This window comes from Rattus norvegicus, chromosome 4 (genome assembly GCF_036323735.1).
Source record: "Rattus norvegicus strain BN/NHsdMcwi chromosome 4, GRCr8, whole genome shotgun sequence".
NCBI classification, from domain to species: Eukaryota; Metazoa; Chordata; class Mammalia; order Rodentia; family Muridae; genus Rattus; species Rattus norvegicus.
In genome coordinates, this window is record NC_086022.1 from 125,976,239 (window position 1) to 125,991,933 (window position 15,695).

At 44.9% G+C, this 15,695-nt stretch overlaps 1 protein-coding gene and 1 long non-coding RNA gene across 8 annotated transcripts in view; one reads left to right on the top strand and one right to left on the bottom strand.

Annotated features, from left to right (window-relative positions):
* The first annotated feature begins 87 nt into the window (after positions 1–87).
* The window catches only part of C4h3orf20 (similar to human chromosome 3 open reading frame 20), a 51,471-nt gene continuing 35,863 nt past the window's right edge, over positions 88–15,695 (top strand). For 3 of the 6 annotated variants that reach the window (XM_039108172.2, XM_039108168.2, XM_063286540.1), the window contains exons 1-4: positions 88–4,306; positions 13,097–13,153; positions 13,402–14,063; positions 15,100–15,240. In XM_039108172.2, coding sequence (XP_038964100.1) covers positions 13,586–14,063; positions 15,100–15,240 — 619 coding nt within the window. In that variant the 5' untranslated portion in view covers positions 88–4,306; positions 13,097–13,153; positions 13,402–13,585. Of the gene's footprint in view, positions 4,307–13,096; positions 13,154–13,401; positions 14,064–15,099; positions 15,241–15,695 lie in introns of those variants that run through there. The other 3 variants (XM_063286539.1, XM_063286538.1, NM_001134623.2) reach the window with 3 other exon arrangements.
* LOC102554857 (uncharacterized) overlaps positions 15,120–15,695 on the bottom strand; it is a 63,950-nt gene continuing 63,374 nt past the window's right edge. For both annotated transcript variants that reach the window (XR_005503741.2, XR_010065873.1), the window contains one exon: positions 15,120–15,252. This is a non-coding gene — a long non-coding RNA (uncharacterized LOC102554857). The remainder of the gene's footprint in view (positions 15,253–15,695) is intronic.

Genomic DNA, 15,695 nt, shown 5'->3' on the forward strand with positions numbered 1-15,695 from the left:
GTATACATGTGTACCACGTGTATGCCTGGTGCCCAAGGAGGTCAGAAGAGGGTGTTGGATACCCTGGGACTGGAGTTATATGTAATTGTAAGCTACTATGTGCATGCTGGGAACTGAACTTTTCCTCTGTAAGAGTAGCCAGTGCTGTTATACTGACTCATCTCTCCATATCCCTCTGAGGAACTTGTACTCCTGCTTTGTAAACACACCCATTCATGGCTTCGCTTTTAGGGCTCCATTCTTTTCCTTTCAGAAGTGCTAGCATGCAGGCGTCTACTCCACAGATTCCACTTCCCAAACAGGTGATAGAGCAAAATCAGAAGGAGTTTTTAGCTGTCTAACAAGTAGGCAAATGAGGGCCTATTAGAGGGGGCAAAGTGGGAAAAGGAAGCTGGTGGAATACTGACTAAGCAGTCACGTCCAAAGCTATAAGATCAGGGAAAAGGTAAAAGTTGACAGTTGATCCATACCATGTTTATTCAGTTACCTATGTCTGTCATCTGCATACATCTGGAGTTGGGCTGAATTATTTGGGCATTCCAAGACTGCTGAGCTGTTTAGAAACCAGTCCTCAGTTTTACCAGTTAGCGCTTTGACTTGTCCTCCTGCCTCTGTGCGTCCTGGTGCTCCCATTACTTAGGTCTTGACTCTCTCAGTGGGTCAGACGTTGACCCCATGGTGCTGAGCACGTTGGTCCCTGCCTAGATCCGTACTGAACAGGTGTGTCTGGTGCACAGGAATCTAAAGGTTATCACTAAGTAGGGGTGTTCAGAGTATTTGCCTGTGCAACTGCAGACAGGCAATAGGAGTTGACTACCAAGCCTTTGGGAACAGTGTAACAAAGGAAGACCCACCTCTTTGGCGTCTCCTTGATGGGTTTGTCTCTGCTCGCATTATGAGTGGAAATGCCCTGTTCTTCCTGTGAGGGCCTAGTGGAATGTGTATCAGGTCAATACCTGGCTCAAGGACATGGGGCACTTAAGTATTAGAACAAGACTCATGTCTAATTTTTCTAGTATCTGCTGCCACCTGTCCTTCTGCCCCAGTATTAACAAAGTTTAGACAAATCCCAAAGTTAGATCTGAGCTCCACAACAAAAGCAGAACCTGAGTATAATGCAATCCAGTTAGTCTCATCAGGCAAATATCCCTTTTAATATACACCAAAATTCAGCTAATCTAACCATCCTTATTTTTTTTTTCCAGAAAAGACAAACATCCTAAAATTCATATGGAAATGCTAGGGACCCAGAAAAAGTTGGGGATCAAAGATAAAGGCTGAAACTATAAACTCAGCCAACAGAAGGAAACAGTTTAGAGGAGAAAGGAAAAAATAGAATTACTAGACATGTTACAACACTAAGCGAAAGCAGGAAAGAGCCAGATGCGGTGTGCGCCTTGGGAACAGAGGCGGGTGGATCTCAGTGGGTTCAAGGCCAGCCTGGACTACATAGCAGGCTCCAAGTGGAATGAAAGGAAGTTTGATTGCTGGAAAGGAAGTGCATCTGCAAGGCAGAGTACCAGGAAGAGAAAGTGGTGGGATAAGAGAAGGCAGGAGGGACAGCCAGGCAGCAGTGAGCCTTGAGTAGGCATGGGAGGGCCTGGCAACCAATCACAAGTCCTTTGGTGGGCAGAGGCAGTCAAGCACAGTCATTCTTCACCATCAACCAGTACCTGTAGGTCATTTTTCTCTGGAGTTTTGAAGACTTAAGTTTCTTTCTGGTCTCCTCTTTACAGTTCTGTATAAGATGCAGAGCTCAGTTTCAGTCCCTCAGATAAGCCTAGAATTACTTCAGAAACTTGTTTCTCATGAACCAGTTTTGTGCCAGGATGTCCAGCAGATGGCAGCAGAGTCCTCAGTTCAGATCCATGCACTAAGACAGCATCGGCTTCATAGGGATGCAGTCAGTGTTACTTTCATTTTGTTTCTTTTTTGGGGAGACAGTTTCATGTAGCTCAAACCTGATGTGTAGCAGATTGAAGATTTCATAGTTCATTCTTTGACAGTCTTTGTACATGTATGTACATAATTACTGTTTTCCCTCACCTTCTACCCTCCTCTTCAGATCTTCTGCCCTTCAACTTCCCCTCTTCCCCACAAGTCTTTTTTCCCATTCTCTTCATTTTGTTGTCTTGTGATCCACTGATTTTATCTGACACGATCTGTGGTCTATCTATTAGGACCTAGACAGTGACTGCCTTTCCACCAGAATCCATTCCAACCAGTTGTTTATCAGAGGATATGGGCCCCTTGACCCCAACCCATGATTGCTCCTTGACAGTTGCAGTCTTTTGCAGGCCCTGCGCAGGCAGTTGCAACTACTGTACTGTGTGTGCTGTGTCGTGTGCAGTGGCTATGCTGTGGTCCTGAAGACCACATTTCACAGTTCTCTCCTAGCTTTGGCACTCTATTCCCTTTCCTGATGCTCCTGAGCCTGGAGGGATATGTGTTCCGCCATTGCTTGTTCTGAGCACCTTGAGGACAGTGTAGATAGATGGATAGCCACAAGGAGGCTGAAGTGTCAGTATTGAATTTCTGATCCTCCTGTGTGTACCTTTTTCCCCAGAGTGTTAGGATTACAAGTGTGCACCACCACACCTGGTTTATGTCTTGCTGGGTATCTAACCTAGGGCCATTTTGCATGTTAGGTAAACATTCTACCAACTGAACTACATTCCAGGCCATTTTCAACTTTGTTAGAACTATGTTTTAAAAATGAAATTTTTTTTCTATTGAACCTAGTATATTCAGAACATATCAGTATATATTCAGGATACAGAAACCATCAAGAAGTACTTTGTTTCTTTAAAATAGAGATAGATAGATAGATAGATAGATAGATAGATAGATAGATAGATAGATAGGATCTCTGTATACTCTGACACCTGGCTGTCTTGAAACTTGCTGTGTAGACCTGGCAACAAATTCAGATCAGTCTGCTTCTGTCTCCCAAATGCTGGAAATAATGGCGTGCATCACCACACCTGGTTTTGTTTTTATAATACGTGTGTGAATGCCTGCACATATATTGTACCATGTGTGTACCTGATGCCCTCAGAGGGAGAAGAGGGTACCATCTTGTTGAGCTGGAGATACAAGTAGAGCTGCCATGTGGGTGTTAGGAACAGAGTCCTCTGCAAGAGCCCCAAACACCTATAACTGCTACTCCATACTTTGATTTTTTTCATACTAAGTCCCCAGAGTGCACTGTAGCCCAGAATGTAGCTGAGCTTGCACACTCATTTTACAGCAGATACATTTTTATCCATATTTAGATGTCATAAAGCAGTTGAAAAGTACTAAATTCATATCCAAGTTGTCCCAAACTTCTGAATCTGATAATTGAATTGAGTGAAGTTTTAAATTAAGAACTTTTGGTGGTGTGTTTTTCGAGGGTCGGGTTTGCTTTGCATGTGCTTGTCAAGTGTGCTTACATGGAGCTACAGCTCCAGTTTCAACTTTTAGGTTAAAAATTGTTATTGTGTGTATCTCTGTATGGGGTCCATGTGCCACACCACACAGGTGGGGGTCAGAGGACAACTTTGTACAGTTGGTTTTCCTGTTCACCTTTATGTGTTAGTTCCAGGTTCAAACTTAGGTTACTAGGCTTGGCAAGCACCTTTACTCAGCTGCCTGCCCCCCATTCCTACCAAGTTTTAAATTTAAAGCAGTGAAATTGAAGTTTAATTCTTTTGTTGTGCTAACTTCTGGGCAGGACTGCTCCAAATAACCATTTGCTGGCTTTGTGGTCCCTGTATATTGTCCTCCCATCAGTGGCCAAAGATTGGCAAGCCAATTTCTCCTAGGTGCACATCCAAGACCTCCGACTGTGTCTAAATTGGAAGTGGTTAAGTCTATAGGAGACTGTCTTCTCTGCATGTCTGGAAAGCAGAGCAACCATTTGGGGAAGGTCTGCTTTGAGTTCCTTGTTTTCATTGTAACCTCTCCTCTGGGCCTTGTATGTTTTGGCACAGTTCATTTGAATTGGTGTACTGAATCATTTTGCTGGCCTGCAGTATTCCCAGAGGAGAGTATTCGAATCCATATACATGAGACGCCTGCTGCACTTCACTATACATTGCCAGGGGCTTGGGCCATTCCCCCGGGTTGCTGTTCAGCTGGTCTGGTTATGACATACAGATGAGGCAGTGGAATTTAGAATCTGGAACAGGGGTGGGTACTGGTCTTTACAGTTAACACAACAGGATAGCCATACCATATGTGGCTCAAATTTCCTTTTGAGCCAGTAAGGCAAGCTGAGCCAGTTATTTGCCAGACTGTTCACATAAAATGCTGCATAGCCATGGTGAGTGATAAATACTGAAAAGGATTCGTTGACTTGAAAATGGTGGGAAGAGACTCACTCGTGTGGCTATGAGGACTCGTGTGGCTGGTGGAGGCTATTGTATCTGCTTTGGTGTTTGATGAGTGGTTCACGTGTGTTGGTGAGGGCCTCAGTGTGGTGGTGGGGTTGATGCAAATGTTAGGAAACTGGAAAGTCATGTTTTCATACGGACCTGTGCTCTTTGCTGAGGTTGACAGTGCATGTCTTTAATGTCAGCAGTTCTCTGAGGTTAGTTACCATGGTCTACATAGCGAGTTCAGCCAGGGCTACACAGTGATATGTGTTCTCAAAAAATAATTAAATTAAAAATAAACTAAACCCTGACCTCTAGCAGAGCATTGGTGTGTATACAAAAAAATGAATGTTCACACATAGTAGTCAGAGTCTTATTTCCTTTAATATCTCCTTCCTTTTCCCTCTCCTTCCTTCTTTCCTTTTCTCCCTCTCCCTCCCTTCTTTTCCATTTAAATCCATTTCTAACTGACATGCTTTTGTCATTTAGCCTGGGTTCAAGCATTTTCCCCAGGCTATGCCTTGTCCTCTCCTGTGTCTTGTACACTATCAGCATTAAGCTTCTCTGAGCTGGAACATGCTGTCCAGCTTTTCCTTCCCTGCCTGCTTCACTCTTTCCACCTTTCAACAGTCACTGTGGCTCGAGGCTTTGTGAAAAGGCCTGGCTCTGCTTACCACCTAGTCTCCCAGGTTGCAGGTACTCTGAGAGTTGTGCAGAACATTTGGCTTCTTCTCTAGCCACAGAAGATGTGTACTGTTAAGTCTTTCTCTAGCTCTGTGGATGCTAGTTAGAATTTCCAGGGAACGTTGGTCAGTGCAGTGTGTAATGTACCATTACACTAACAGTACATTACATCGATGGGAAGCTGGTTTGCTTTCATTTAAGGTTTCTAAAACTGAGCTACTCAGTTATTTTTAGTTGCTGTCTAGTAGTTCATCAAAATAAAAGATACAAAAGCACAGGTCAGCGTTCAGACATGGTAGGAAAGAACCAGCCAGGGTACCTTTTAGGTTTAAATTGTTATTTCATACTGCCACCTTCCCTCTGCCTTTGAAGTGTCCTCTTGAGTATCACTTAGAGAAGTGACATCACTCACTGACATGGAAAGGCATTCTTGATTGATCCTTTCAGGAAATTCATCTCTGTTGACACTGCAGTGAATGTCCCTGTAGGACCCCAGGACTGCATTGCCAGGGTTTGTGTTGAGCTTGAAATAACAAGGTGGAGCAGAATGTGTACTGACCCTCATCATGTGTGCTAAGATGTTCTCTGTGTGGCCTATTTTCCAAACGGGACTGGGAAAAAAAAATCTGGAGAATTCTCTAGCATCTCTTCAGATACTACCATAGGTGCCAAGCAGCTCAGAGCACAGCAGGGTTGAGCATTTCCACTCCATTATTGGAAGCCATGCTTACTCACAGGGCAGTCACCCTCTATACATCACACCTTTAGAGGAGTGTTTCTGAACAAAGCCAGAGGGAGCCAGAAACTAGAGAAGCATGGCCAGGTGACCTGGAAAGCCTGGTACTCAGCCCTTTCACTCAAATTTGACATGGCTCAGTGCCACTACAGGGAGGGATGTGTGTCCTCTCGACTTTTAAATGTCAGCCAAAATTTACCCCTTCTCATACACGCCATGCTGCTTTGGGGTGGGTGTGTTCGCACCAGTATCACAAAAATAGGAGTGATATGCTGTACTATGCTGTCATGGCTGTGACAACTGTGATGTCACCAAAGGATGGGACATTTCAACTTACTGTGACCTGAAGGGTTCAGTGCTGAGGATGCCATTGGTCACATGCTCATGTCAATGTAGGCATCACCCTGCTTCATCTGTGGCTTTCCCAAGTGCCCACCATGCCACACTATTCCTCAGAGGGCTCTGTTATTTCCATCTTGTGTTTCTTTTTTCCTATCTGCTTGGTAATTTCTTGGCTTCAGGAACACCCCTTGGTCTACCTCCTTCTTTTGACTTTTTTTTTTTTTTTTTTTTGGTGTTATTGGTGGTTTGAATGATAGATGTCCCTCTACACTCTCTGGCATTTGAACACTTGGCCCCCAGTTTGTATACTGTGTCTGTATATGCATACACATGCACACACATGCTTAGGTATGCCCTTGCTGGAGGAGGTATGTCACTGAGGCACATTTTGAGAGCTTAAAGACTTGCACCATTTTGAATTTTCTGTTCACTTGCAGCTTGAAAATTGAAATTCAGGCTTAAAGCCATTCCTGTTGCCATGCCTGCTGCCATGCTTCCCTCCTGTGATGATCATGCTTCTCTCTCTGGAACCTTAAACCCAAATCCTTCCTCCACACATTCCCTTGGTCATGGAGTTTTATCACAGCAATAGAAATGTAACAAGTACCAGGAGTTGGGTTATTGCAGTGACAGACCTGACTATGCTGGTTTGTTTGTTTTTTGTTTGTTTGTTTTTAGGAATGTAGAAAATTGTAGAGCTTTAGACTAGGAAAGCAGTTTAACCCCTTAAGCAGAGTTTAATGGGCCATCAGAGTTGGGACTTGGAAGACAATAGTGCTAAGAGCTGTGTGGATTGTGGGGCGGCCAACACGAGGTTTCAGAGGGGAACCTCACTAGCAAGTGTACTAGAGACCATGCTTGTGATATCTGGGCAAAAATGTGATCGCTTTTCTAGGAAGCTGTGTGAGACTCCATTTAAAAGCAATGGACTAATTTCTTCGGCGGCAGAGGAAATTTCAAGACAGCCTACTACTGACTCTGTTGCACAGTGATAGTAATCATAGGCAGCGAAGAAAAGCAAGTGGCACAGAAAGAAATAAAAACTGTAGTTTGAGAAGAAAAAGAACACCAGGAAACACAATGTTTCAGACAAGTCTTGTGCTGAAAGAGATAGGGAAATTAAGGAGAGGTCTGATCAGTGGTAAAATAAAGGGAAGGGCGCCCTCAGGGAGAGACCCCATCTAGCTAAACTTCCAACTTGTGAAAAGAAGAGGCCTAGGGAATTTTCTACTTCTAGAAAGGAACAATTAAAAAAAAAGTACAGCAAGTGTGATTCAGTGGTGGGGGCCAGGGTTCATCCAAGCTGGGCACTGGACTTGGGTATTGTCCATCTGGTACTTGTTTTAGAGGCATGAAGGATACACCAGTTAAGAGGTTGTGAAATCTTCCTCTGGTTTCAGAGAGCTGCCACAGCTACGCACATAGCAGGGGAGTCCCTGTATGGAAGGCCATTGTGTGCAGCTGTGGAAGGGAAGCTTATGTTACATCAGAGACATCAATATGTTGGAGATATCAGGGCTGTAAGACATCTGGCAGAGGGAGTGGATCCAGCCTGAGAGAGATGCCCAGAGCTGGAAAGCTATAACCATCTAAACTCTTTGATATCAAACATCATATAGGATTTGGAGTTTGCCCTGCTAAGTTTTGGTCTTGCTTTGATCCAGTATCTTTTTACTATGCCTACAATCATCCTATTTGAAACAATAATGAACATCTATGCCATTGTATTTTGGACATAAGTAATTTGTTTTTATTTCATAGTGGGTTATAGTTAAGACATTGCCTGGAGTCTCAGTAAAACTTTGCATTTTTAGTTAAAAAGTTTTGGGACTGAAAGACTGCAGAGACTTTAGAAGTTGGGCTGATTGTTTTGAAAAGGCCATGCGACTATTGGGACTGCAGAGTAGAATGTAGTAGTTTTGAACAACAGACGTCCCTCTATATTTTCAGGCATTTGCATACTTGGCCCCCAGTATGTGGTGTAGTTGTGAGGCAGGCTTAGTAGGAATGTCATTGAGACAGGTTTTGGAAGCCTAAAGACTTGTGCCCTTTTCCATTTGCTCTCTGCTTGCTGCTTGAAGTTTGGAAGGTGACCTCTTAGGTTCCTGATACCTGCCCCTGTTTCCCTGTGACAGCGAAGCTTTTCTTCCTGAACCATAAACCCAGTTGTCTTGGTCATGACATTTTGTCACAGCAATAGAAACATAACTGATATAGATGCCCATGGCCTTTACACTTTTTTTTGGTAGTGTGATTCCTATTGTCAGTCAGTTATTTCATTCTTACTTTTGACATCAAGTTTCTCAAGGGCAAGACTGATATCTCAATCCTGGAAAAGTAAAGCAGAATAAAATTAGATAGACAAGGAGGAGAGCTGGGAGGACCTAAACTGGCTACTCAGAAGTCACATTTGGTCTGAATGAAGAAGGGGCTTGTAAACACAAGAAACAAAGGGCCCACCTTCCCATGTGAGAGAAGTTTGGAGATGGTGTGGAGTTCCACAATGTTATCAGTAGTCGAGATTCTATTGTCCTGTATGGCTAACCCTAGCTCATAACTTCCCTTTCCAAGGTATCCTCCTGGTTCAAAGTGACTGCTAGAGATATAACTATCTCATCCCTTCCAGGCAAGACATATGAGCAAGGCAGTGAGTGGCTAAAAAGTGGAGTTTTTGTTAGTTAGTTTGTTTTGTTTTTTCCCCTTAAAGGCAGCCTCCTTTAAAGATAAGTTTCAAGGTCCTCTACCTAACAGCTTTGCCTTCATCTCATAGGTACAGTGTAGTAAGACACTCACTTTTTAGATAAATTTTGAAGAGATACAATATCTGTGGATTTAATTAAAATAACATTTTTTAAAAAATTAGTCTTTACGTTTGAGTAGATATGTTTCCAAGTTTAAAAATACCCGATTAGCATGTGAAAAGGTGTTTAATGTCATTAGACACATGGAATTATAATCAAATCACTAACTTTACATCCACACATCAAAACAGAATCAAAGCAATAATATTGACAAGACTGTCCATAGGGCATATAGAAACTGCAACCTCCATAGTACTGCTGGTGACTGTGAAGCAGGACCACTGCTTTGGTAAAGTCTGGGAGTTCTTCAGAAAGGCAGACATTGAGTCCTGGGGAGATGGCTCAATCAGTAAAATGCCTTCTGCGCAAGCAGTGAGGAACAGAGTTCTGATGCCTTTCACTCCTGCCTGGCACAACTACAGCCCCAGTGTGGTGTGAGGGAGTGATGGGGATCGGGAGAGACAGAGATCTCTAATCTTCATTGGCCAGCCAGTATAGCCAGTAAGTGAGCTCTAGTTTTGGTGGAAAACTCTATCTAAAAGAATGTGAAATGGAAAATGATCAAGAAAGTCACTGAAAACTGACTGTAGACTCCCTCCCTCCACTTACACACGCACACACACACACACACACACACACACACACACACACACACACACACACGAACATTCCTACACGTGTCCCTGCCTCACACAAATACTTTGAGGATTAACTCAGAGGTAAAGTACGTGTTGTGCAAGGCTGGTAACTTGAGTTCAAGCCTTTGAACCCATGTAAAGGTAGAGGGGGTCAATTCTACACAGTTGTCCTCTGACATTCACATACACGTCACACACACATGTACAGACAAAATGATAAAATGAAAAACAAGACTTGATGTGGTGTTACATGCTTTTTAATTTTATTTTGTGTATGGGTGTTTTGTCTGCATATATATTTATGCACCACATGCATGCCTTGTGCTCTTAAGGGTAGAGGAAGGCATCAGATCCCCTGGAACTGAGGTATATAGATGACTGTAAGCCACCATGTTGGTACTGGGAATTGAACCTGGGTCCTCTGAAAGAGAAGCCAGTGTTTTAACCATTGGGCCACTCCTCCAGCCCTTTTATCAAATGCCTTTAATCCCAGCATTCAGAAGGTAAAGACAGTCGGATCTCTGGGAGTACTGAGGCCATTTGGTCTACCTAGTTTGAGGGAAGCCAGAGCCACAGTGAGCCTGTCTCAGCAAACAGCAGTAAAATTCAAAAAGTAATGAAGTACTTATGCGTGCTGCCACATGGGTAAATTTTTAAAAATCATATTTTATGAATATGAGTGTTTTGTCTGCATATGTGTCTGTGAACTCTATGTGAAGTGTCAGAAGAGGCCAGGAGAGGGGCCTGATACCCTTGTCTGGAGTTATAGATGGCTGTGAGCTACCATGTGGGTACTGGGAATTGAACCTGGGTCACTCTGAACTGCTGATTCATGTCCCCAGCTCATGAGTTAAAAAAAAAAAAATTTGAGGCAGCATTTCTTTGTGTAGCCCTAGCTGTCCTGAACTTGCTCTGTAGACTGTGTTGGCCTTGAACTCAGAGATCCAATAGCTTCTGCCTCCCAAATTGCTGGGACTAAATGTGTGTGCCATTGTGCCTAGCCTATCATGGATAAAATTTAAAAGCACCATGACAAACAAACCATCACAAGGGACCACATCTGTAATTATATTTTTCTTAGAATTTCATTCATGCGTGTAATATGTTTTGATCATGCCACCCAGCCCACTTCCTTCCTACAGCCTCCTCCAAACCTCCCTAACCTCTTCACCGGCTAACTTCCTGTCTTCTTTTCCTTTTTTGCTTTTAAAGCTCACTGTATTAGCTACTTTTCCATTTCTGCGATAAAATACGATGACCATAAGCAACTTACAGAAGCAAGAGTTTATTCTGACTTAGAGTTCCAGAAGGAGAGCCTATGTATGCATCCAGGAAGGGCAGGAGCAGAAAGCTGACTGGCTATATCTCTATACACCCAAAGCAGAGTGGGGGGTGTCAGGCTATAGACCCTCAAAACCTCCCAAGATACTTCAGCTAGCAAGTCTGTACCTCCTAGAGGTTCCCATAACCTCCCCCAAATAGTGCCACCAATTCAGGATCAAGTGTTCAAATACATGAATGAGCCTGGGACATTTCTCATTTAAACCACCATGCCCACCAAGACCACTTAGTGCAGCTGGTATGTACATGGGTGTGGGTCCAACTGGTGCATGTGAAACATAACCAGTGGCTGTATCCTTAAACAAACATGACTTCTTCCTCTGGTAGCCATCAAGTGCCATAACTCCTCAGGGGCAAGAAGGAACACGTAATTCACGATTCCACTGATATTAAAATGTCTAGATCAGCCATTGGGAGATAGCTCTTGCTTGCTGTGTAAGCATGAGGACCTGGATTCGACCCTCAGTACCATATTTGTCATGTGTAGTAGTGTGTTTTCTAGTAGATAGTGTAATTCCAGAAACAGAGTCTTGGGAATCACTGATCATTTGGTCTAACCTGCAAGTAACTCACAGGTTCCACTAAGAAAAATCAAGGTGTGTGGCTTTTGAGGAACAATACTTAAGATTAACCTCTAGACTCCCCATGCTTACATGTATGTGCACACATCTGTGCATAACCATGCATATGTGTGTGTGTGTGTGTATGTAGAATTTGTATGGTATGTCTTCATAATTAACTTCAAATGGTAGAATCTGGTTAGGAGGATGGGGGAGAAGTTTTCCAAATGGTTAACATTGCACAACTTCCGGGACTGCCTAATCATCTTCTGTTCTTCCTTTGAGTTCTGACTGAAGAGGAATGAGGATGAGGAGGAAGAAGAGAAGGAGAGTGAGTGGGTGGGTGATGGGGAAGAAATATCATCGTCGTCGTTGTCGTCGTCATTATCTGCCCTGTACAGTTAGGGTCAGACCTCTCTGGCTTGATGCCTTGCTGCCTGAGATTCTGAATGGGGTCTTTGTTCTGTGGACTAATTATTCCAGAACAAATCTATTTTTCTGTGTCTGCAAAGCTGAGAAATGGCATTGCCAGAGGTCAGCAAGTCACAGGAAGCCGCTTCGTCTTCAAGCCTGTAGAATGTTAGCTTTGTCCTATGGGACTCATGTTGTTTGGGAGCTTTGTTCCTGATAGATGGGCAAAGATAGCTTAAGGCCAGGGAAAGTGGTGTCCTATTTGCCAAAGTCTCCATGCTTTGAATCTGGGGACAGACATCTCCCAATCAAGGGCTCTGGTTCCTCATCAGCAAAGGTCTTGGAGAGGAGTACCGTGGACCCTCTGTGTAAGCGCTGCAGGCGTTCACCTCAGGAACTATCCTGGAATGGTGACCTTGGGGGTGGCTCCCAAGGTCAGAGCTTGAAAAGGGGAGGAGAATTGCCTGTTCAGAAAAGTGGTGGTCAGGATGGGAAGTGGAAAACAAGATGGCTGGACAGCTGCACTCACTGCCAAGGATGGTGAGAAGGTGCAGCCAGCAGCCTGCCCCCCGCGCTTGTGGTTGACATCATGGAAAGATGCTTCTGGATAGATGACCGAGATGAGCCAGCACAGAAGGATGATGCTGGAAAGATGTGAGCGGGAAGAAAGTTCTGCTTGAATTTCTCTCAATGGACACTCCTGTACATTGCCCTTCTGTAGAGGCCTACACCCTCATGAAGGCCCTCAGAAATAAGCAATCAGGCATTGTTCTTATATAGTGTAAGATCCAGGAGAATTTGTATAGAATAAAATCCAGAAAATGTATGTTCTCACAAATGTGTTATCTGCTAAATTCAAGGCCCCCCAATGTTTCCTTGAACACTGAGAGACCTTGAACAGCTCTGTGAAGGAGGGAGAATGCTCCCCACAGTCCACTAATGAAAGGGTATACATTTTCCACACTAACGCCTCTGCTGTGGTGATTCATCATCCAGTCGATGGCCTCTTTCTAACTGCACTTTCCAATTGTCAATGTCCTAGACTTGGTGGGATGTGGCCTGTGGCCTCAGATTATAAACTGTGGGGTTGCATTGTCCTTCAGGCTTTCCTGCCTGACCTAGTCTGTACATGTTGAGTAATTGGATGCCCATCGAAGGTTTGTAACCAGGGGTTCCCATTTCCTTGTCTGTGGGGAGAGCCAATGGCATTCTTTTGTTTTTACAGGCTTTTATCAGTAAACTACAGGCAGATCTTCCACCCTTAGGTCGCTAACTACAAAAGGTGTGGTGAGACTTCCCTCCTTGCCCTGGCCCTTTTGTTTATCTTGCTCCCAAGGTTCTTACCTTAGGTTCTCAGTTTCTGTTACCCTCTCTGGAACTTTTCTGGATTCGTCCTCAGCAGCAGGCCTGTCCCTGTATAGCTCACTACATTGCTGTTGGGCAATTCTCATAGGGAAGATGAGGGAAGGGAGCAATGCTGTATTCTAGCACGAAGGAATGACCAGCACCCTTCTTATCTTTCTGAGACAGAAACTGATGACTCAATGACCTTTGAGGGTGACTTCTGCATGTACACTCCATCTTTCCCCAAGACTTCTCTGTAGGTAAGAGGTGACCCATCTCTTCACTTGTCAGCGTGCTGAATCTTTACAGCTGAGTGTCCCTCTCTTTTGAGATGGACAGTGTCACCTAGCAGTATGCTTGCCCAGACGACATGAACCAGGTCAAAAGTAACCGAGAACTGTACCTGCAATATTCAGCCTCAGCCCCCAAACTGCTGGCTCACGTCTCGAAACTCCTCATTTTTTGCCGAAACACAGGCATTTCCATCCCCAAAGGCATTAGGAATATTTTTGAGTTCACTTGGGAGGAGCTCATCAGTGACCCTGCAGTGCCCACTCCATCGGAGATTCCGGATCTGGTGATCACCTTGGGAACTCCTACAGTGGTGCTTGCAGAAGTGATCCCAGCACAGGTCCTCCCCATGCAGAAGAAGCAGCCCCCACCTGGCCCACCACCTCCACTACTGCTCACAACCCCCAGTGGGGGCAAGCCCTTGGCCCCCCGCTCTGCTTCTGCTCGACTGATGCCCAATGGCCAAGATACCCTGCACAAGTTCCAGCGGCAATCCATCCACCTGTTGACAGAGCTGCTTTCCCTGAAGATGAAGGCCATGGTGGAGTCTGCCTCTGGTAAGCCTCCTCACAGATTCCCTTCTGTTTCCACACAGCTAGGTAGGATGTGTGTGTGTGTGTGTGTGTGTGTGTGTGTGTGTGTGTGTGTGTGTGTACCACATCTGCCCCAACAGGTATGAGTTGAGCATATATAATCTAAAATATTCTGTGATCTGAAGAATATTGAGTGCCTATATGATACCACCATAGAATATTCCATTGTTGACAGTGCATGGTAATTTGCATGTAAAACAATATTTAATCTACATGCAGGGTGCAAAGGAAGCATCAGAGAATTCCATGTCTCTTGAGTCCCATCCCTATATATCCCAGTATGTACAGAAAGACATTTCAAAACACCAACCTCTCCCAAACCCCATACCTTTTTGGTTCTAAGCCTTTAGATAAGGGCTTATTTAACCTATATAAGTACACACTGGGATTGGGACGGGTGGCCATGGGTCTGCGGCAAGAAGCGTGCCTCCCTCTGCTCTCCCATCTTCCCTTCATTCTGGCCACCCATCTCTGGTGTGCCCATTCAAAAATCTGAAGGGTTAGCAGTGCTGAAGGGAGGAGTTTGGGGTGATGGTACAGAGGTGGACAGAGCTTCACTGATGAGTGGAGACATGGAATTTGTGAATCAAGAGTCTGACTCAACCAATGCCAAAAGAGTTCTAAGTGCCCAGTGCCTCCAAATTGAGGGACATTCTAGGACTGGGGAAGAACCTAAAGCAGTGTCAGCAGCAGTTTCTTGGAGTCCTCAGTACTCAGCTGTGAGTAGGCAGAGGGGCAGGGGCCCAGGCAGGGGCAAGGAGGCAGGCAGGGTACAGGCAGGGGTAGAGGAGCAGGAGGGCAGGCAAGCAGGTAGGCTAGGAGCAAGGTGATGCCTGCTGGATCTTGAGCTCTCTGTGCAACCAAGTGTGCACATCAGGAGCTCCTCATCCTTCCATCAGGAGTAAGTCTTCACCTTTATTTCCTGGGCCATTTGTAAAGGCCTTTTTCTGGGAGAGTCGTCTATGCCAGAGGAGAACACTGCCATTGTTTATTCCTTCAGCAGGTGCCAACCCTCTGGACATCACGAAGCGCTTTGTGGAGGCCAGCCAGCTACTCCACCTCAATGCAAAGGAGATGGCCTTTGACTGTCTGACTGGAACTATCGGGAAAAGCTGCCTCAGCTCGGCTCAGCTGGGGAAAGGTGGGTGTCCTCCTGTAGGGAGAAAGCACAGACAGCACTGACAAGAGGGCGATAGAAAGGCCAAAGCTCCCAAGGGTTGATGTGGCTGTGGAGCAGCTCTAGAGGCGGCGCTGCTGGCATGGAGAGCTCATGCACCTCTGGTGGAGGGCAGTCTGTTTGTTGGTGGAAATGTCTGCACCTTACAACTCACAGTCTAGCCCCTCAGGCCCTGCCTGTGATGTATTTCATAACCGTCTGTTGTCAAGGTTTAAGATTTCCAGTTGGTTGCAGAGCAACCCTTTAGGGCACATGGTAAAGATGTCACAGCAATGAAGTCACCCCTCGGACTGCTGCCGATCCTGGCACTCTGGGTCTGAGCTCACCTGTCTATGGTATATGGGAACCAGCTCCCAATGCTAGCCATAACTCAGGTCCATGAGTACAAGCAATCCTACAGGAATGCTTGTTACAGGATT